General features: G+C 47.3%; 1 protein-coding gene across 1 annotated transcript; it reads right to left on the bottom strand.

Moving 5' to 3' along the window:
- Window positions 1-3228: 3228 nt before the first annotated feature.
- On the bottom strand, window positions 3229-13121 carry LOC111156451 (2'-5'-oligoadenylate synthetase 1). Its single transcript, XM_022517366.1, has 6 exons — window positions 12850-13121; window positions 10514-10802; window positions 8226-8410; window positions 5366-5598; window positions 4732-4885; window positions 3229-3678 (listed from the first exon to the last, which is right to left on the bottom strand). Exons 1-6 carry the CDS (start codon window positions 13027-13029, stop codon window positions 3517-3519), a joined length of 1203 nt encoding a protein of 400 aa, XP_022373074.1. The 5' UTR covers window positions 13030-13121; the 3' UTR covers window positions 3229-3516.
- Between the last annotated feature and the right edge of the window lie 6842 nt (window positions 13122-19963).

Genomic DNA, 19963 nt, shown 5'->3' with positions numbered 1-19963 from the left:
AGTGGGGCAAGACCTCTGAGAATGTAGAAGTGTGTGACTGAGGCACTGCAATTTTCATCTGATCACTTCCTTCCTCCTTACACAGCTGCCCCTCTGTTGCCAAACATCATGACTTTGTGTGCAGGAACCAGCAGCTCAGCATACCAGCGCCTAGAGCTTTCTATAAACCTGGGCCGGCTGGCTTTGCATAAGCTACCAGAGCTTAGCAGGAGAGAAATGCTTATCCAAAATGCTTTATTATTTTTGCAAGAAAAATTCCTTTATTGTGGTCATAGAATAATACAAGTTTATTGCACAAAATTGACAAAGTCAATTTCCAGTGCCCAACTGGGTGGCTCAGTTGGTTAAATGTCTACCTTCGGCTCAGGTCCTGATCTCAGGGGGGAGTCTGCTTCTCCCACTCACTCTGCCCCTCCTCCCACTTGTGCTCTCCTGCTCTCTCTCTCTCAAATAAATAACAAATAAAAATATTTAAGAAGACATTTAGGTCTTCCAGGAACCAAATGCTACAAAATATAATTAAAGATACTGAGTACAGTAACATAGAAACAAATATGTAAGACTAATATGACAGAGGACATGAGATATGTACTCAGTGAAAAATTATAATAGTTACAGTGTCATTAAAAAAATCAGTGAAGAGAAACTCCAAGTTCATGGATGGCGGTCTCACTAGAACATCGATGACATTCTTCCTAAACTTATTTATATGATTCCAATCCACTGCCTCCCCATATTTTGGGTGGAAATTCATACATTGAGTGAAAATTAACATAGAAATAGAGAGGGCTACAGGAGACCAGGGCTTCCCCCCCATATAAGATTTATTTATTATTACTTTTTAATAGTAACCATGATTTCCAGGAGACTCTCCCGTGCATTTACAAAGATTAATTGCTTTCACTGTTGGAAGCAGAATAATTGAGATAAGTGCATTTGGCTAGGAAAAGGGAAAAACATTTTGAGTTTAGATTCTAACAGCTGATTCCAATTTGGATTACTATTATTATTTTTAATTTCCGTGTATTTAACATACAGTCTTATATTAGTTTGAGGGGCACCAGACAGTGATTGAGTAATTCCGTACATTATTCAAGGTAAGTGTGCTCCTGATCTCCTTTATTTGTTTGACACCCCTCCCCAGTCCCCACTGCTGGCAACCACCTGTTTAGTCTCTATAGTTATGAGTCTGTTTTGGTTTGTCTCTTTTTTCCTTTGTTCGTTTGTTTTGTTTCTTAAACTCCACATAGTAATGAAATCATATGGTATTAATCTTTCTCCGACTGGCTTATTTCACTTTGCGTTATACTCTCTAGATCCATCCATGTTGTGACGAATGGCAAGATTTCAGGCTTGTTTATGGCTGAGTAATATTCCATTGCATATATACACCACACCTTCTTTGTCCATTCTTCAATCAATGGGCACTTGGGCTGCTTCCATAATTTGCCTGTTGTAAATAAGGCTGTAATACACATAGGGATGCATGTATCTTTTCGAATCAGTGTTTTTGTATTCTTTGGGTATAAACCTGGTGGTCTGGGTAACTCCATAAAGCTTATGTAGGATTAAATGTGCAAGAGAAATTGAGGAGGAAGATGGGAGCCTCCGGGAAAGTGGGTAGGCCTTGATTGTTGGAGTCTGAGTCTGACTCTGAACGAAGGCAAGAAGTTAAGAGAAGCTGACTTTGCAGTCTAGAGAAGGTCAGCAAGACCAGTGGGGAGTCCTTTAGCCCCGTGACTTGTCAGAGGAGCCCCATGTCTCCCAGGAACAGGGCTGCCTTAGTGCCCCTGCCCCACTGAGCAGCCCATGTGCGGGGTGACTTGGCTGTCAGCATGTGGATGGATTTGGAAGGACAGCAGCTGGGACTCCCTCTCCTGGGAGCTCCCTGGGCTAGGTGTCTTCTCGGGGTTGCCAGAGTGGGGAATGAAGATGCATTAAGACCATGCAGCAGTGATCAAGGGCATGATGAGATCCCGAGCAAGGACTAGGGTTCAAGTTTAGGCTCTGTCTCTCGCTTGCCAGGTGACCCCAAGCAATTGCCCTGACCTCAGTGTGTTATTATGGTAACAAGAATAAAACCCAACTCACAGGGATGCTGGAGACTTAAAAGCAGGAGTAGGAAGATGGACAAGCCCAAGACTTGTTCAGCCACTCGAGGTGACCAGCGACCCAGGTGACAAGAGCATGCTTGGTCCTGGATTGTTTTTTGTTTTGTTTTTTGTTTTTTATTTCGAGCCTTGTAAATGAAATGCTGGTTTTGGTACCAAGGATGAGACAGTGTGGCAATGTCTGATTGCCTAGTGTACTCTTGAATCCAGAGAGTCACCTTCTGGGACAGAGCTGTGGAATATATAGAAATCAAAGGTGTGCCACAGGGTATAATTTTAACATTTTTAGGAGCCGCGGTAAAAAGCAAAAAGAAACAGAGAAGTCTGCTTGATTTAACTCAATATCTCAAAAAGTTTTGTCATTTCAACATGCAATCAGTATAAAACATGATCAGTTGTCAAGAATGTGACATTCTTGGAGTGCTTGGGTAACTCAGTGGGTTTAAGGGTCTGCTTTTGGCTCAGGTTGCCATCCCGAGGTCCTGGGATCAAGCCCCGCATCGGGCTTTCTGCTCAGCGGGGAGCAGAGAGGGAGTTTCTCCCCTTCCTTCTGACCGCCCCCCACTCATGCTCTCTCTCTTTCTCTCAAATAAATAGTCTTAAAAAAAAAAAAAGAATGCGACATTTTTCTTTTTGGTGTGTGTGCGCTAAGTCTCTGAAACCAGGCATGTGTTTAACAAACTCCCCCCAGCACATCTGGAATTAGACCAGCTGCATTTCCAGTGCCCAGGGAGTCACATGGGACTCAGGGCTACTGCATCAGACAGGGCAGTTCTGAAACTTCTCCCCCATAAATAATCAGAAATGTAGACAGGGGATGAATCAAAGAGGCCAGTCTTAGATCCTTCTGAAAGTTAGAAGGATCCAAAATGATCCGCTATTAAAAGTCAGTGCATGCAAACATCAGACCAGGAGGCAGGGATCCCAGAGTCCAGAACACAGTAGGTGCTCAATACATATTTCAAGTTGAATTGGTTTATATATGCACACCTATAATATGCAGATATATAGCTCTTGGCCATGGGACTTGCAGTTAATAAACACCCAACACATGGTATTTGCTGATCTTTTTGTTGTTATTGATGATAAATTGGACAGCAGGCCCCTCACCAGGAACACAGAAGAAAGTTAAGGCTCTCTGGTTGTCTCCCAGAGATGATGGTCAGAGACCAGGCTGGGGCAGGTAGGGCTGCAGGGAAATCACTGCTGAGAGGAGGAGGAGCGCAGAACAGGGGAAGGGTGGGAGTCAGGAAGCCTGCATCCCTGTCTCAGGTCTGACACCAACTCACTGTTGGGGATAGGAGTCGTCTTCTGCCCTCTGGATCAAGGGACCTCCTTCGACCTCTGAGATGAGGGGGCAGGCCTGGATGATTCTGGAGCCCTTCCCCGTAAGGCTCACTGGTGCTCATAGGATGGCACATGCCCAGCCATCTTCCTTCGGGGCAGTGGATGGCATCATGCCTTCGCTGAGGCTCCTCCCAGCAGCTACAGGGTGCCATCCATAAGCCTGGGGAGAATACATCCTCTGCTCACAGGTTGCCCAGCTGTCCTCGATGTCTTCCGCAAGCTGAAAGTGTAAAGCACATGATAACCTGGGAGAACCGATCCTTCCACCTCAGCGCTGGGTCTCCGTGAGCAGTTAGGGTGCATACTGTGAGACAGGGCCCCCGGATCCCTCTTGAGGAAGGACAAAGAAGTCTCAGCTGCTGGGGCAGGGGTCAGCAGACAGATGCCAGCAGTCAGCCCCTTGAGACTTGCCTCGACTACAGAGAGCCCCACGTTCAAGGCTATGCCCCTTCCTGACTTGCCCACATGCAGGGACGAATCTGACCACCCCCAGACCGGGGCAGGGCAACTCTGAAGGCCACTCCCTGCGTGGGCACAGGGAGAGCCGAGCACGGGGGCACCAAGCACTGGCATTAGAGTCCACTCACTCCAGATCCCAGCTCTACCGCTCCCTAGATAAATGTCCTGGAGCAGGTGACTTCACGTCTCCGAGCCTCCTTTTCTCGTATGTAAGATTGGGAGTAGCACACACACACTTCAAAGGGTGTTGTGATGATTTAATGAAATAAGGGAGCATTTAGGACAGAACCTGAGCCCAAAGCAAATATTCAGTAAGCAGTGGTTGTTATGATTTATTCTTATTCATAGAGGAATGAGCCCGCTGGGGCTGCTGACAGAGCTGCCTCTGGCCAGGGTCATGTTAACTGAAGAGCGAAGTCTGGACAAGGGATATGCACGTCCCAGGAAGCCTCTGAATGGGGCCAAGATGATGGAAACTATGGAGCACAGCCCGGGACCCTATGGATATGAGTTTGAGCAGATAACACTTTCTCTGGAGAGAATGAAGGTCACTTGACTGCTCTAAGCCTGTTTCGTCACCTGGGACATGGGGAGAGTAGGACACGCCTATCTCAAGGGACACGATGGGAGGTTAGAGATGGGAAAAAACATACGAAATGCTCCGCCCAGGACTTAGAACATAATGAGAGGTCAGTACACGCCAGATAATGACCATAGTCGTTTATAAGTACATTAGAATGCATCAGTCTCACATGCCCCATGCTGTGTAGAGGGGGTGGGGGGAGGATGACAGGGAGGAAGCAGAAGGTCTCACAGGCACGTCCCAGGAGCCCACTGGAGACCCATCTCCTTTCTTAAAGCATGGGTAGCTCAGCCAGGCCCTGGCCTCGTCTGCCAGCCGCTGCCAGGGGTATGAGTCTCCACCCGCCACATTTCCCGTCGGGTCAGCCGGGTCCAGAATCACAGGCCTGGAGAGAAACAGTGAGAGAGGGATGGGTGACAAACCAGGGCCATGTCTGGGGGATTCAGAAGCTCCCAGCAGGGCAAAACACCAGCCTGGCACAGGCTGGGACTCAGGACAGGAGCGGGGTGCTGTTCCCTGGGGCGTTAGTCTTACAGCAAGGTCTTAATCCCCGGGAGCAATTAGGATCATTGCTCTAGCTGTTGGTATTTTAGTTCAAATTTTGGCTCTTCCACTTATTTTCTGTTAAGCGTAGCTCCTTACCCCTCAGAACCTCAGTTTACCCATCCGTACTGTAGGTATGGAGAGGCAGGCCTCGCAGGGTTGGAGGCTGTTTTTTAAATCAGATGGCAGCAAGAAAAGGCTCAGCACAAAGGCTGGCCATGGCAAAGGACCAGCAAACGAGGAGCCCTCATTGCCAAGGTGCCACGCCTGCACCCAGGGTCTCATTTATGTGGGGGAGCTGACCCATGTGGAGATAGAGTACCTGGGCTTTGCAAGCTGCTTCTCCAGGTATTCTCCAATAATCAGGTTTTCAAAGTTGTAATACTTTGTCCAGCAGATGCAGAGCTGGTGGTAGTTCAGGACTAATTTCAAGACGGTCTGAAATCCCTGAGCCATGTTGAACTCGGTTTCTTTGCTGCCTTTCTCCCAGGCATAGACTGTCAGGAGCTCCAAGGTGTACTGCTGCGGCAGTGGCTTCCCAAGCTTCTTCTTACACTGAGAGGAGGAAAAGGAATCAGAAACATGCACTTGTCCAGCTGGGGCAGAAAGCACATTTCCCAAAGGCCAAATCCAGCCTGCTGTCTGCTTTTGTAAATAACCTTTCCGTGGAGCAAAGCACAGCCATTCATTCCCATGGAGTCTAGGCTGCTTCCATAATACAGACTTGAGTAGTTGTGACAGAGACCATGTGGCCCACAAGGTCTAAAATATTTACTACCTAGGGCATTATGGAAAAATGTTTACTCGCTCCTGGGCTAAGAGCTTGGGCTCTGGATTCTGAGTGATGTGGGTTTGAGTCTTGGCTCCATTGGTGCCCAATGCCAGGAAGACAACTTAGACTCATGGAGCCTCGTTTTTCAAACCCGCCAGGTGAAGGGTTATCGTAGCGCCAAGCCCATAAGGATACTGTGAAAATTAACTCAGAGGAAGAACTTGTAGAATTCCTAAGAGCCAAACAAAATTTCCTTTGGAGTAAGATATGAAACCCAAAGCCTCAAATGATTTCAGAAGTAATTTTCAAGTACCAGGACTGGCACAGAAATAACCAGGCACACAAGGAAACAAGACACCAAGAGTAATAACCATCAAAAAAAAAAAGTGAAAATAGTAATAAGTCCACAAAACTTTAAATATTGAAGAATCAGATAAAGACTTTAAAACAACTAGAAATATTCTGTTTACAGAAATAAAAGAAGAGTTTGAACTACAGGAAATTAGAAGCCATGAGAAGTAACTTAGCGTATTTGAAAGAGAATAAAATTGAAATCGTTGAACAAAACTTTGCAAAAACTGTAATTAATAACTCAGTTGCAAATTAGATACACTTAAGGGGGAAATTAATGGATTAGAGAGTATGTTAGAATAAACTGTTCCGAATAAAGCATGGAGAGGCAGGAAGATGGAAAATGTGGAAGAGGTTATAAAGATAATGTAAGATAGAGTGAAGTCTAACATACATTTAATTGGAGTTCCAGGAGGCGAGGAAGAGAGAGAAAGACAATATTTTAGGGGAATGGCTGAGAGTTTCCAAAACAGATGAAAGATATCCATTCATAGGTTCAGGAATTCCAGTGAAGGACCCAGTGAACTTCAGGTGGGAGAAGTGAAAAAGGAATCATCATTAAGACACCTCAGACATGGGCACCTGGCTTGCTCAGTTGGTTGAGCATCTGCCTTTGGCTGGGGTCGTGATCCCCGGGTCCTGGGATCAACCCCTGCATCAGGCTCCCTGCTCATAGGGGAGCCTGCCTCTTCTTCTCCCTCTGCCATTGCTACCCTCTGCTTGTGCTCTCTGGTTCTCTCTATCTCTCTGTCAAATAAATAAATAAAATCTTTAAAAAAATGATACCTCACATTGAAATGAAACAAAATCGAAGACAAGAGAAAAATATAAATGCAGCCAGAGGAATAAGACAGATTACCTACAAAGGATCTACGGTTAGACTGACAACTGACTTCTCACTAGTGACCCTGGAAGACGGAGTAATATATTTCCTTGTACTGAAATGGCTGCTAACCCAGCAAAAGTACCCATCAACGATGAAGGTTAAGATCAAGACATTTTCAGGCAAATAAAAACTAAGAGCTCATTATCAGAAGACCGTCAGCAAAAAACAAGCAAACAAACAAATAAATAAATAAATAAATCTTCCAGGACACACTTCAGGAAGAAGGAACATGATCCCAGGAGGAAGGATAGAGATATAAGAAAGAGCTGATGGTGAAAAACGTGATAAATACACACATAGTTGAAATGAGATTTAGGTATGGAAAATGATAGGAATGCTTTGTGGTACTTGAAAATATAGAGACTTGAAACACACAACAACGTGGCATGTAAGTTGCAGGTGGTGATGGTGGTGGCGAGTGGAGTTAGAGTAGGGTGGGATTCCTATGTTGTTTTATGGGAAAGAAGAGAGAGGGAGAGGGGAGGGGAGGAGGGGCAGGGAGGGAGCGGAGGGATGGAGGGAAAGAGACAGTTCCTTATCGTGTGGGACTATCTTGCTCATGGTCAAACAACTAGTATTCTTGGCTTCTTTCCACTGATTGTCAGTAGCATCCTTGCCCCCCTATCACCATGGTTACCAAAAACGTCCTCATGAATTTTCAATATCCTTGGGGGCAGTTGTTACACTTGTCAAGAACCACTTTTGTAAGTTCTAAGATGCTCAGCCTCCGTGATCCCATTTCCTTGAACAGCAAACCAGGATGTCTGGCAAATAAAGGATTGTCTTGCTTTGCCTTAATTAATTAATTTTTTAAAAGATTTTATTTATTTATTTATTTGAGAGAGAAGGAGAGAGATGGTGTGCCCGAGAGAGGGAGCAGGAGCTGGGGAGAGAGGCAGAGGGAGAGGGGGAGAAGCAGACTCCCCGCTAAGCAGGGAGCCCCTCCTTCCCCATGCATCCCCTCCCCTCCTCCCTTTTCTCTCCTCTTCCTGCCATCTCATCCTTGATTCCCCTCCCTCTCTCTTCCTCTCCTCCCCCTCCCTCCCTCTCCTTCTCCTCCTTCTCCCCTTTCCACACCTCTCTCCTCTCCTTCTCTCCCTCCATTCTATAGTCCTCCTCCCTTCCTTTGCTCCCTCCTCCTCCTCCTCTGCTCCCCAGGCAGGAGGAACATACCTTCTGGAACCAGTGCTTGACCAAGCGGATGAGACTCTTCACTTTGGTTGGGCGCTGCCTCAGGAAGTCTCGCTGCAGCTCCGTGAAGCAGGTGGAGAACTCGCCCCCTCTCCCCAGCGCCTGGCACTCTCGGATGAGCGTGATGTAGACTTCAGGGTTAGGTTGGCCATTATTGGTCCACTGACCTGTTAGGGACAAATCCATAATCTGAAGATGTCAGCACTTCTCTAGGGTCCTTTCAGTTGTACTGGGGCAGCAAGCTTGCAGGCCGTGGGGCACAGCAGGAGGGGCAGCAGGTCCAGAGCCCGGGGGCCTGGAGTCTGTCCCTAGCCTTCCCTTCTCCCAGATCTCCTGCTGTCACCCCGTCCAGACGGCCATCACCCCTCTCTCCCACAAGGACTTCGGGCAGCAGCCTCCTCCCTGGTTCCCCCACAGCCCATTCTCGACCCAGCTCCCAGAGAGGCCTTTCAATACCTGGGCGCGTGGCTTCTTGCTCCCTACAACATCTGGAATAACATCCAGCATCTCTGCAATCCATGACCTATGAAACTAGATGTGATCTGTCTCCTGCCACCGCTCCCATCTTGCCTCCTACATTGCTCCCTTGCCATAGACACCACGTGGACTTCCATCTCATCTTCAAAAACACCAAGCTCATTCCTGTCTCAGGGCCTTTGCACTTGCTGGAACCCCCAGATCTTCCCCCAGGTGGGTTCCTTCCCATCCCTTGGGCCTCAGCTCAGATGTCACCTCCTCAGGAGACCCTCCATCATCACTCTGTCTGAAAAACCCTCCACCCTCCGTTGCTCTCCATTGTGTCAATCCTCTTACGTTTTTTGTCACAGCAGGTATCATTCCATTTATTTCTGTACTTATGCTCCCTGTTGGGCTCAGGCATGGCCAGAGAATAATGCCTGGTCCACAACAGGTGCCCGTGGGTAATCTGTGCTTATCACTGTTGATCGGCTGTCTCTGTCCTCTGGTCTTACCCCTCTTCCCACCTGTTTCCACACTACAGCTGGGCTGTTGTTCTAAAACAGAAATCTGACCCTGAGTGAAACCATTCCACAGCTACCCAGCATGTTCCGGAGAAGTCCACGGCCAAGGGTCCAAGCTTCTGCAGGATCAGCTCCCTCCCTCCTCGCCTTCCCCACTCCCCCTTTCCCTCTACCCTCTGTTCATCCTCAGCATCCTTCAGGTCCCCCAACGCATCCTGATCTCTCTTCTCCGGGCATTTGCTTGTGCTGTTCCCTTCGCCTGGCACGTCCTTCCTCCCCTTCCCTCTCCCCCTCTTATTTTTTTGGTAGCCAATAGAATGCCAGCTCCCAACACCAGACGTGGCACCAAGGAAAGATTTCCCAAACGTTCTCATTTCCAGGAGCTTCTAGAGTTTTGGTATTATTCTCACAGGTCCCCTATGCCGAACAAAACAAAACAAAAACAAAAGCAAAAAAACGCAAAAAAAAACAACCAACCAATAACCACAAAAAACTCCCAAACAAAATAAAACCCACCCCAGTTCCATGTACGTAGTTGAGTACAAGGGACCAGTTGTCGTTTCTGCGGCATCCGACAGCTGTCATGGTGTTTCCCTCCAAAATTTAAAATCTAACCTATTGCATTCACCCCTGTGAGTTACTTCACTGTTGTCCCCAAGGGTGCCTCGGGACACAGTTGGGGAACTTACATTTTTGAACACTTCCCCTGGGCCAGACCCTGTGTAAGAGCTTAAGGCAGATGATCACTTAATGCTGAAAGCAAGTGAATGACCCAGCTGGCCTATTAACCAGTTTCGTACTGGGGGAAATCGAACCTCCAAGAGGTGATGCTTCCCGTCCAAATGTTTCTGCAGATTATCTAGAGATTCCAACCCTCAGCTAAGTTTAGCGAAGTCTCCTCGTGTTTGGGGTAAAAGAGGCAGTTCACATGTTGACTCCAGGCCGGGCCTACGCTGTCTCATTTTCAGCCAGAGAATTCCCAAGTACAAGCAGCCAGCCGGACGGGAATTCCCTGAGAAACTTCTTGCCCCCAAATTGTGCCAGTTTGCCATTTCCCGTCACCCCTGTGGCCGGTTATGACCTCATTCAATCTAAGATCTTCTCCCCACTTTGCGGGATGTCCTGACAGGGTCAGAATCTACAGCTGTGGGAGATTTCTGCTCAGAAATATGAAAAGAGAAAGAAGCCTTGACGCAGGACAAGGGCGGAAAGCCGTGTGTGTGTGTATGTGTATGTGTATGCGCACGCGTGTGTGTGTGCGCGCGTACACATGCACACGTGCGTGCTTACCCAGGACGTCAAAGGCAGGCAGCACATCAAACTCCACCTCTTCAGGGAGATAGGGGTGTTTGAGCCAGAAGCTGAGGGCTCGGGGCTTCTCCCACTGCAGACTCCCAACCTCAAACCGCACTTCAAAGATTTCTTTTCTTTGACAGGCTTCCAACTGCCTCTTAATTTCCCAGATGAACTCTCCTCTTTTGTCAAGCTGCTCCTGAAAACTCCCAAGGTTGCTAAGAAAAACCACAAGGTCAGCATCTGATCGGCCTCTGAGGGACGTGCCTTTGCCTGAAGAGCCACCCTAAAACAGATGAGGAGAATGAGAACAAACCGTTATTGAGGAGAGCCTCCCTATATAAAATGATGAGGACAATCACTAACATGCTTGAGCCTTAGCCTCTGTGCTGAGGGCATCAGCAGTCTCAGCTCCCATAATGCCCACAGGACTCTGCGACTCCCGTACTCTTGTTATCAGACCCCACTTTACAGGTGTGGCAACAAAGTGCTCAGAGAGGGGGTACAGCAGCCCAGCCTCCCAGTAAGAGGGGGCAGAGATGCAATTCAAACCCTGGCTGTTTCGTTCTAGCATCTATGTTCTTTACTCCCTAACCTTTACTATCGTGTATAGGATATAGTGTAGACTGGACCATGCTGGGTGGTTTACATACATCGTAGAATCTGTACAGCCCTACCAGGCGCTGGGAGTTATGGGGGAGGAAGGTGAAGCACAGAGGGGTGAAATGACTTGCTCAAAGTCTCACAGCCAGCAGGTGCTATCTGCTTTCAAAATTTATATACTTTTTTTAAGTTTTCATCTATTTATTTGACAGAGATCACAAGTAGGCAGAGAGGCAGGCAGAGAGTAGGTGGGGAAGCAGGCTCCCCCACTGAGCAAGGAGCCCAAAATGGGGCTCGATCCCAGGACTCTGAGATCATGACCTGAGCTGAAGGCAGAGGCTTAACCCACTGAGCCACCCAGGAACCCCTCAAAATTTATACTCTTAACCAGACCACGATACCATAGAAAGATTGGGTCCCTACTGCGGATGGGGAAAAAAGGGACCCCACGTACACTGTGGGTGGGAATGGAGATTGGGGCACCCACTGTGGAAGACAGTATGGAGGTTCCTCAAAAAATTAAAAATAGAGCTGCCTTATGATCTAGTAATCCCACTATTGGGTATTTACCCAAAGAAAATGAAAACACTAATTTGAGAAGATACATGCAAAAATGTTTATGGTAAGACTATAATAGCTAAGATATGGAAGCAGCCCAAGCGTCCATCCATAGATGAATGGATAAAGAAGATGTGGTAAGTACACACACACACACACACACACACACACACACACACACACACACTGGAATATTCTTCAGCCACAAAAAGAATGACACCTTGCCATTTGCCACAACGTGGATGGATCTAGAAGGTATCATGCTAAGTGAAATAAGCCAGACAAATGCCATATGATTTCAGTCATATGTGGAATCTAAAAAATGAAACAAACAAAACAAGAGACTCATATACAGGGAACAGACAGGTGGTTGCCAAAGGGGAGGTAGGTGGGCGGAGGATGAGCGGCATAAATAAAAGGGATTAAGAAGTTCAAACTTCCGGTTATGCAGTAAGTCCCAGACATAAAAAGTACAGCACAGGAAATACAGTCAGTGATACTGTAATAACACTGTGTGGGGACAGGTGGTGACTACATCTATCTTGAAGAGCACTGAGTAACATACAGAATGGTCGAATCGATACATTGTGTATCTGAAGCTAATATCACATGGTATATTAATTACACGTCAGTAAGAAAAGAGAACTCTGGGTCATCAGGGAAGTTGAGAAGCCGAGCTGGTGCCGGACCCCCTTTCAGCAATCCTCAGCTCTGGTTTTGTGGAATAAATACTTTACGGGAGGCAACACTTACAACTTTCGTAGCCACACAAAATCATCGGAATAACAGTTGTTGTTGGCTGAAGCCCCCCGGACGTATAGTCCTAAACAGCTCATGATTCTGCAGAAATTGTGAGTGCCCAGCCTTGCCGTTCATTAACAAATTATTTCTTAGAGCCAGGTCTCAGTTTTCCTGTCTCTGAAATGGGCGTGGCTGAGGATGGCGGTTCATAAACTTCAGCCAGGGTATTTATTTAAAAGTTCCAGATTTTATTAAAAGTTCCTCACCCCAGAATCTATTCTAACAAGTTATGGTTAGATTTTTTTTTTTTTTAATATGGATATGTCAGAAACGGCCAGCCCCAAAGAACTGCCCTGTTTCTGTCTGTCTGTCTGTATGGGACCTGTTGCCCATCCAGCCACCCCTTCCCCAGGAGGGAGGTTTCGGCTCACCTTGATGACTTTGGTCACCCGCACAGGGTGGGAGGCTCCTTGGAAACACTTCTCCTTCAGGAAGGTGGAGATGATGTGGACGGCTTCCTTGATCTGCCTGCGGAAATTCGTGTCTGGCAGGAGACGGTTTTCAATGAACTTGTCCAGATCCTTGGCTAGGGTCTCTTCCAGTTCCCACATGATTCCCAGGTTGGGGACAGGAGTGCCTGTGGCCACAGCTGAAGTCTCCCGCTGCCTGCGTCAGTTTCGTTTCCTTGGAAGGGAGGAGCTTAGCTTGGCAAACGCTGGGGTGGATCCCTGAACGGCTTCTCCCCTGCCAGCTCCCTTATCCTTTATGCAGCAGCCTAGAATATCAGGCTGAACTCTGAAACTGTTGCGCTTTTTTTTTTTTTAAGATTTTATTTATTTATTTGAGAGAGACAGAGAGAGCAGGAGCGAGCAGGAGCTAGGGGAAGGGGCAGTGGACAAGGGAGGCTCCCTGCTAAGCCAGGAGCCAGACAGGCTCAGGGATCATGACCTGAGCTGAAGGCAGACACTTGACCGCCAGAGCCACCAGGCAACCTTGAAACTGTTGCTTTTTAACCACTATGGGCACCTCACCCAGGAGAAATTGTCATTAGAAAATGATTTATGGTCTCCTGCTTCCTCTTTTTTTTCAATTCTGACTAAACTGTTTTATAGTTTCCTATGATCTTTACAGCAATATATGCACATTATAAAGTGGAAGAGACGTCAGAAAAGCAAGAAGCATAAAGACCATTCATGATCCTAAAACTCAAAAACCACTATAAACACTTCGGTATAGTTCTTTTCAGATATTTTTTTTTTTAAGATTTTGTTTATTTATTTATTTGACAGATAGAGATCACAAGCAGGCAGAGGCAGGCAGAGAGAGGGGGGAAGCAGGCTCCCCGCTGAGCAGAGAGCCCCATGTGGGGCTCGATCCCACGACCCTGGGATCATGACCTGAGCCGAAGGCAGAAGCTTTAACCCACTGAGCCACCCAGGCGCCCCTCAGATATTTTTCTAGGTTAACACACACATACACTCACACACAGAGTTCTGTCCTTTTTTTTTTTTTTTTAGGATTTTTATTTTATTTATTTGACAGAGAGAGATCACAAGTAGACGGAGAGGCAGGCAGAGAGAGAGAGAGAGGGAAGCAGGCTCCCCGCTGAGCAGAGAGCCCGACGCAGGACTCGATCCCAGGACCCTGAGATCATGACCCGAGCCGAAGGCAGCGGCTTAACCCAATGAGCCACCCAGGCGCCCCCCCCTTTTTTTTAAGCATCCTGCTATGTATATATTTTCCTTTCAACTAATAGGATTTATTTCCTTTCTTTTCTTTTTTTAAAAGATTTTATTTATTTATTTATTTGACAGAGAGCGAGAGAGAGATCACAAGTAGGCAGAGAGACAGGCAAAGAGAGAGGTGGGGAGCAGGCTCCCGGCTCGATCCCAGGACCCTGAGATCATGACCTGAGGTGAAGGCAGAGGCTTAACCCACTGAGCCACTTAGGTGCCCATAGGCTTTATTTCTTACAGCAGTTTTAGGTTTAGAGAAAAACTGAAGAGAAAGAACAGAGCTCCTGTAACAGCACTCCGACCGGTCTGAAGGGATAACTTTGCCTCAAACTTCTGCACTCCTTGCTTGCTGACCTAAGTCCCTTGGTCTGTAGCAAGACAGACTGGCCCTGAGATTTGCAGACCCCTGGACTCTGGGACAGAAGGACCAAACTTTCCCAGAGCATAAGGCTTGACCACATCCAAGTACAGCTGCCGTGAGGCCAGCCAGCCTGTCCCGGGTCCTGTCGATGGGCGACTATCCACCGGCTTCTGCCTGCAGCCCTCCCTCCCTTTCCCCGTGCCTTCCCCTTCAATGCCCCCCAGCTCCTCCTGGACAGGGAAGATGGTCTTTGAGACATCAGTCTGCCGTCTTCCTAGATTCCCGGCTCCCCGAATAAAGCAACCCTTCCTTTCCCACCGTCTGTGTCTCTCGAGTACTGATTTTCGAGTGATGAACAGTGGAACCTGAATTGGAACAGGTTCTCTGTCACCTGACACTCTTGCCCATACTTCCCACCCCGACTTCCATACCCACTCACTAATACAGGGCAGAACCTTTGTGACAACTGGTGAATTGGTATTGATTTGTTATGAACTCGGGTCCAGAGGGTTTGCTCCGTGTTTGTGCAGTCCGTGTAATGTCACGTGTCCACCCTCACAAAATGTGAAGAACCATTTCTGAAAAACACCCTTGGCTCACGTATTCGTCCCTCCCTGTGTGGCTCTTCCTCCTTTCGAACTTCTGCATTTGATGCTATAAACTTCCCAATGAGCACATCTTTCATGGCACCCCACACATTTCAACTGCTTGTTTTTTTCATTTTCCTTTTTTTCCTGTTTTTCATTTCCTGTGCTAAAATAGCACAGATTTTTATTTATTTTTTTAAAGATTTTTTTTTATTTATTTGACAGACAGATCACAAGTAGGCAGAGAGGCAGGCAGAGAGAGACAGGAGGAGGCAGGCTCCCCGCTGAGCAGAGAGCCCGATGCGGGACTCGATCCCACGACCCTGAGATCATGACCTGAGCCAAAGGCAGAGGCTTTAACCACTGAGCCACCCAGGCACCCCAGATTTTTATTTTTTTAAAGATTTTCCTTCTTCCTTCCTTCCTTCCTTCCTTTCTTATTTGAGGGGGGAGGGATGGAGGAGAGGGAGAGAATCTCAAGAAGACTCCTTGCTCACTGTGGAGCCCCACAAGGGCCTCGATCCCAGGACCCTGAGATCCTGACCTGAGCCAAAACCAAGAGTTGGACGCCCAACCGACTGAGCCACCCAGGCACCCCCAGCACAGAATATCTTAAAGTTTCTTTTGAGACTTCTTTGACCCATGTATCAAAAGTGCTGTTGAATCTCTAAAGACTTGGGAATTTCCCAGATAGGTTTCTTATATTGATTTCTCACTTAACTCCACTGTGATGGAGAGCATACTGTGTACGACATCTATGCTCCAGAATTTGCTAGGGGTGTGTTTTATGGCCTCAGAATGTGTTGTAGCTTTGTGGATGTTCCACGGGATCTTGGGAAGAGTTTGTCTTCTGTTTTGGTTGGATGGTGTAGTCTAGAAATGCCCTTTAGCTATCTTTCTTAACCACCCTTCTTCTTTTTTTTTTTTTTTTTAAGATTTTATTTTTTTTTTTTTTTTTTTATTTATTTGACAGAGAGAGAGAGAGATCACAAGTAGGCAGAGAGGCAGGCAGAGAGAAAGGGGGAAGCAGGCTCCCTGCTGAGCAGAGATCCTGACTCGGGGCTCGATCGTAGGACCCTGAGATCATGACCTGAGTCGAAGGCAGAGGCTTAACCCACTGAGCCACCCAGGCGCCCCTTAACCACCCTTCTTTTAACCAGACCAGCAAATCATCTCCACTCCCCACTCTTTCTATATAACATGTTGACCTATGCGGAAGGGAAAAGGTAACCATAGAGGGGGGTCTTCTTTCTAGGTGACATGTACTTTTCTTCCCAGTTGGATTGTGTGAATTTCAAAGATTCTGCTCTCAAATGCTTTCTGGCAATTGCATTTGTCAATGAAATGTATACTGTGAACCTGTGTAAAACCTCAGAACATGAGAGACTCCCATTTTGGGGACCAACACCTCATCCTGGTTTTTGAAACAGGAGCTGCTAAGCACAGGGTAGCTGCATTCGCATTCTAGATAAAAACTGGCCATTCTGTGAAGTATCTGTGAAAGATATTTTCCTAGTAACTGACCTAATGTACTCAGAAGACTGATGGATGGTATCATGTAATTTCATCTTCTAATCGTGATTTCTGGAAAACTACGTCTGTACATTTCCTAATACTTGCACAGTTTGCTAGTGGAGACTCCTGGCTCTCACTCCCCAAGGGGACACATCCAGGCAGTTACCCGGGTCTGTGCTCCCCGCAGTGCAATTCAAAGACCCCAAATAAATTATTGTCTTCTCTTTTACTGCTTCCCCTTCTCTTGGTGGATGATACTGTTGACTAAATACATATAAACAGATCCAACATGAGGATAAAAGAGAATCGTCCTTAGAAAACCAACACTGAAATCTTTGGAAAGATGAAGTAAAGTCAAGTTTCACAACACACTGTATCAAACTGGGTAAGAGTAACACAACTGTAAAAGATTGAGGAAACAACTGGAAAAATCCAAAATTATGACAGAGCGTGTTTTGCAGGTGGTTTTAACTTATTGGTCCTCTTGAAGAAACAGCAACAAGAAATTCTTGTGTTTTATGCAATAGAGACAACGCAGGACTCTAGGCAGGGGGCCTGCCCTCAGCAAAAAGGTCTAGGTCTTTACTGAACAATTGGGAAACTAAGGCACATTTGTGGGTCTCGGCAACCAAGTTAATCATGACACTCTGATGTCCTACCTAAAGTGTTGCAGACCAAGTGATGTGTTCAAGGTCACACAGCAAGTTTGGGCCAGGGCCAAGTTAGCTATAATTGTCCCACACATGCACGGTGACTTGTGTTTCCAAGGTGCTCAAATGTATTACTTAACCTTGTTAGGCCAACTCCCCTGGCAAACCTGATTCAGCAGAGGAGGGGTCAGCCCAGTGGATTCCACAGCACAGAGCATTTTAATCCACTTGTACTGACTTCACCAGGCACCCCCAATCCCTCGACCTTCCCCTTTCCCGGGGCCCACCTTCATCAGCCCTGGTGGGAGACCAGATCCCAGCAACTTCGTCTCACCTCTTGGAAATAGTCCTAGTTGTTCCCATTTTTCAGATGATGAAACTAAGTCTGAGAAGTGAGTTTGCACATCTAGAGAGTGCCGGTCAGGATTTGAATGCTGGACGGAACTGCTTACTAAACTGGCATGCTTTTTGTATCATCAGGTGCTTTGAGCCCCACTGTATTACCACATGCATTGTGCTTTATTTCAACGGGGGAGAAAAAGATCGTTAGTCAAGTCAGGCGTACCGATAGTTTTGAAAACTTTCCTCACGGATATTCATCGTGGCTTCTTTGGCATGTCTACATACCTGGGGGAAGGAGATCAATCATTTTAGAGATGGATATTAGCTTTCTTTTCATCCGTTCATGACTGGCTGGTGGTGGCTGCCTAGAATGCTTTGTTGAGAAGGATTCAGAGGCTGCTGGCAGGCTCTGTGGGGAAGATGCCATATTGATTAGCAATGTCTGCTATGAGCGCGGGGAGAGATTAGTGATGTCTGCCCTGAGCACAGGGGAACCAGTGCCTCCTGCCACTCCTTTGGGTGGGTGGGTGAAACTCCACGGCCCTAATTGGTACCTCTCTCCACCTGCTGGCAGCTGGCTAAATCATAGGAAAAAGAGATGGACTAGGACAGTGGTTGGCAAAGTCATGAGGGAGGTGGGAGGCACAAGGCATCAACCAGGAAATATATTCAGATATACATCTCGTCCCCAGTGTACAGTTAGAGTCTGGGTGTGGGGTGGCAGGGAGAGCATGGGTGGTTTGAAAAGCAAATCTCTACAGGCGACTCCAATAGGCCTATTTCTTCCCTAAGATTGAGAACCACCCTTTTGGGGATAAGAAAAAGATCTTGTCTCTAAATTGGCCATCTGGTGGATGAAACTGATGATTCCTTCTGGGAAGTAACCAACATTCCCGATAAATTGCTTAAACACTTTTGGGATAGGTCTTGGCAAGATTAAGAACCCCCCTGGGAAGTCGGTTAGCTCCTTAGCCCACAGGACTAAGCCCTCAGGACTGGTGAGGGCCATCTGTGAAGGCTCCTTGCAGGATGGAAGGTGCTAGAACATCAAGGAGACATTGATGATCTGTGATATTATTAACCAAGATGTTAAGGACATTGCATCAGGAGTCCAGTGAAACAGCTCCTTTCTGGCACTGCTGCCGTGAGCCATTGGCCATGTTGTTCCCTGCCCTGGGCTTTGGGTTATTCCTCTGTCAGGTAAGTGAGTCGACAGAACTTGGCCTTCGTTCAGCTCTTTTCTCTCTTTGCATCTTGACATTGTCTAATTTCATGCCATGCAGGATTTTCCCCAAGGTTGAGGAAGAAGGGAGAAGAGATGCTGGCCCCCTGTTGGGTGGGCATCAGCAAAAAGCATTCTTCTACCTGGGTGTGGAGTCAGCCAACCAGGACAGAGACCACATCTGCCTTGTCCGTGGCCGAAACCCCAAGGGCTGGTACATAGCAGATGCTCATTAAACACTGACTCTCCAAATAGGATCAAGTATCCTGATGGGGAGGAAGCACTTCCAGAAACCAGAAAGGAAAAACCCAGGCCACCAGCTTTTCCTGGATATTCCTACTTTATTTTTGACTACATCATCACAAAGAAAGGCAGTGGGCGGTTCGGCATGCACTGGAGGGCGTGTGTGTATTCTAGGCAGGGAGGGGTTACACTTGTCATGGACAGCAGGCGCCCGGTCCGGGGACACCGTGAGCTTGCTGCATGCTGATTCCAGTGCCAACACCAGCGTCAGGCTTGAGCAATGCAGCTAGCATGCTTTCTCCTCGGGGCGAACCGTGGGAAGGAGGTGGGCCGAGAGTGGGCGCCATGGGGACTGACAGAGGGACAGGGCTGGGGGGCAAGATGGCAGCCTGGAAGCCATTGGCCATCTTGGGGAAGGCGAAGAGCTTGGTGTTTGGAAGATGGTTATTCAAGGCAAGAAATCAGAGTCTTCCGATGAGTTGCGCAGGGAGCTGAGGGCGGAGGGCATTGACTGAGAAAGGTTAAAAGGTGCGTTTGGAGAAAGTGAGAGTTTGCGTGTCCATCTGATGACGTCTGTGGACAACGGGCTGTCAGACAGAGGGATGTGATTTTCATGGGGAAGACAAAGGAAACCGGGGAAAAACAAGCCTTTCTCTCGGGGCAGGGACAGATGCCCTGACCCCAGCCTCACATTTGTAACCTTCATTCTCATTGCCTTTTCTTCCTTTTTACTATTATTTTTTTAATTTGGGGGGAAGAGAGCCCAAATGATTCATGATGGAACTACGGCCGTTGGCGTCAGGATCTGTCACTCTCCAAAGCTGCACATTCACGATGGTATCTTATGCTCCCGACAAACTTGGTGAAAGGGTGCAAGAGACAGACAGAC

Source organism: Enhydra lutris, unplaced genomic scaffold (assembly GCF_002288905.1).
Source record: "Enhydra lutris kenyoni isolate GAN:26980312 unplaced genomic scaffold, ASM228890v2 scaffoldscaffold46, whole genome shotgun sequence".
Lineage (NCBI taxonomy): Eukaryota > Metazoa > Chordata > Mammalia > Carnivora > Mustelidae > Enhydra > Enhydra lutris.
Note: the sequence above shows the minus strand (reverse complement) of the source record. Positions and strands in the feature narration are given on the sequence as shown.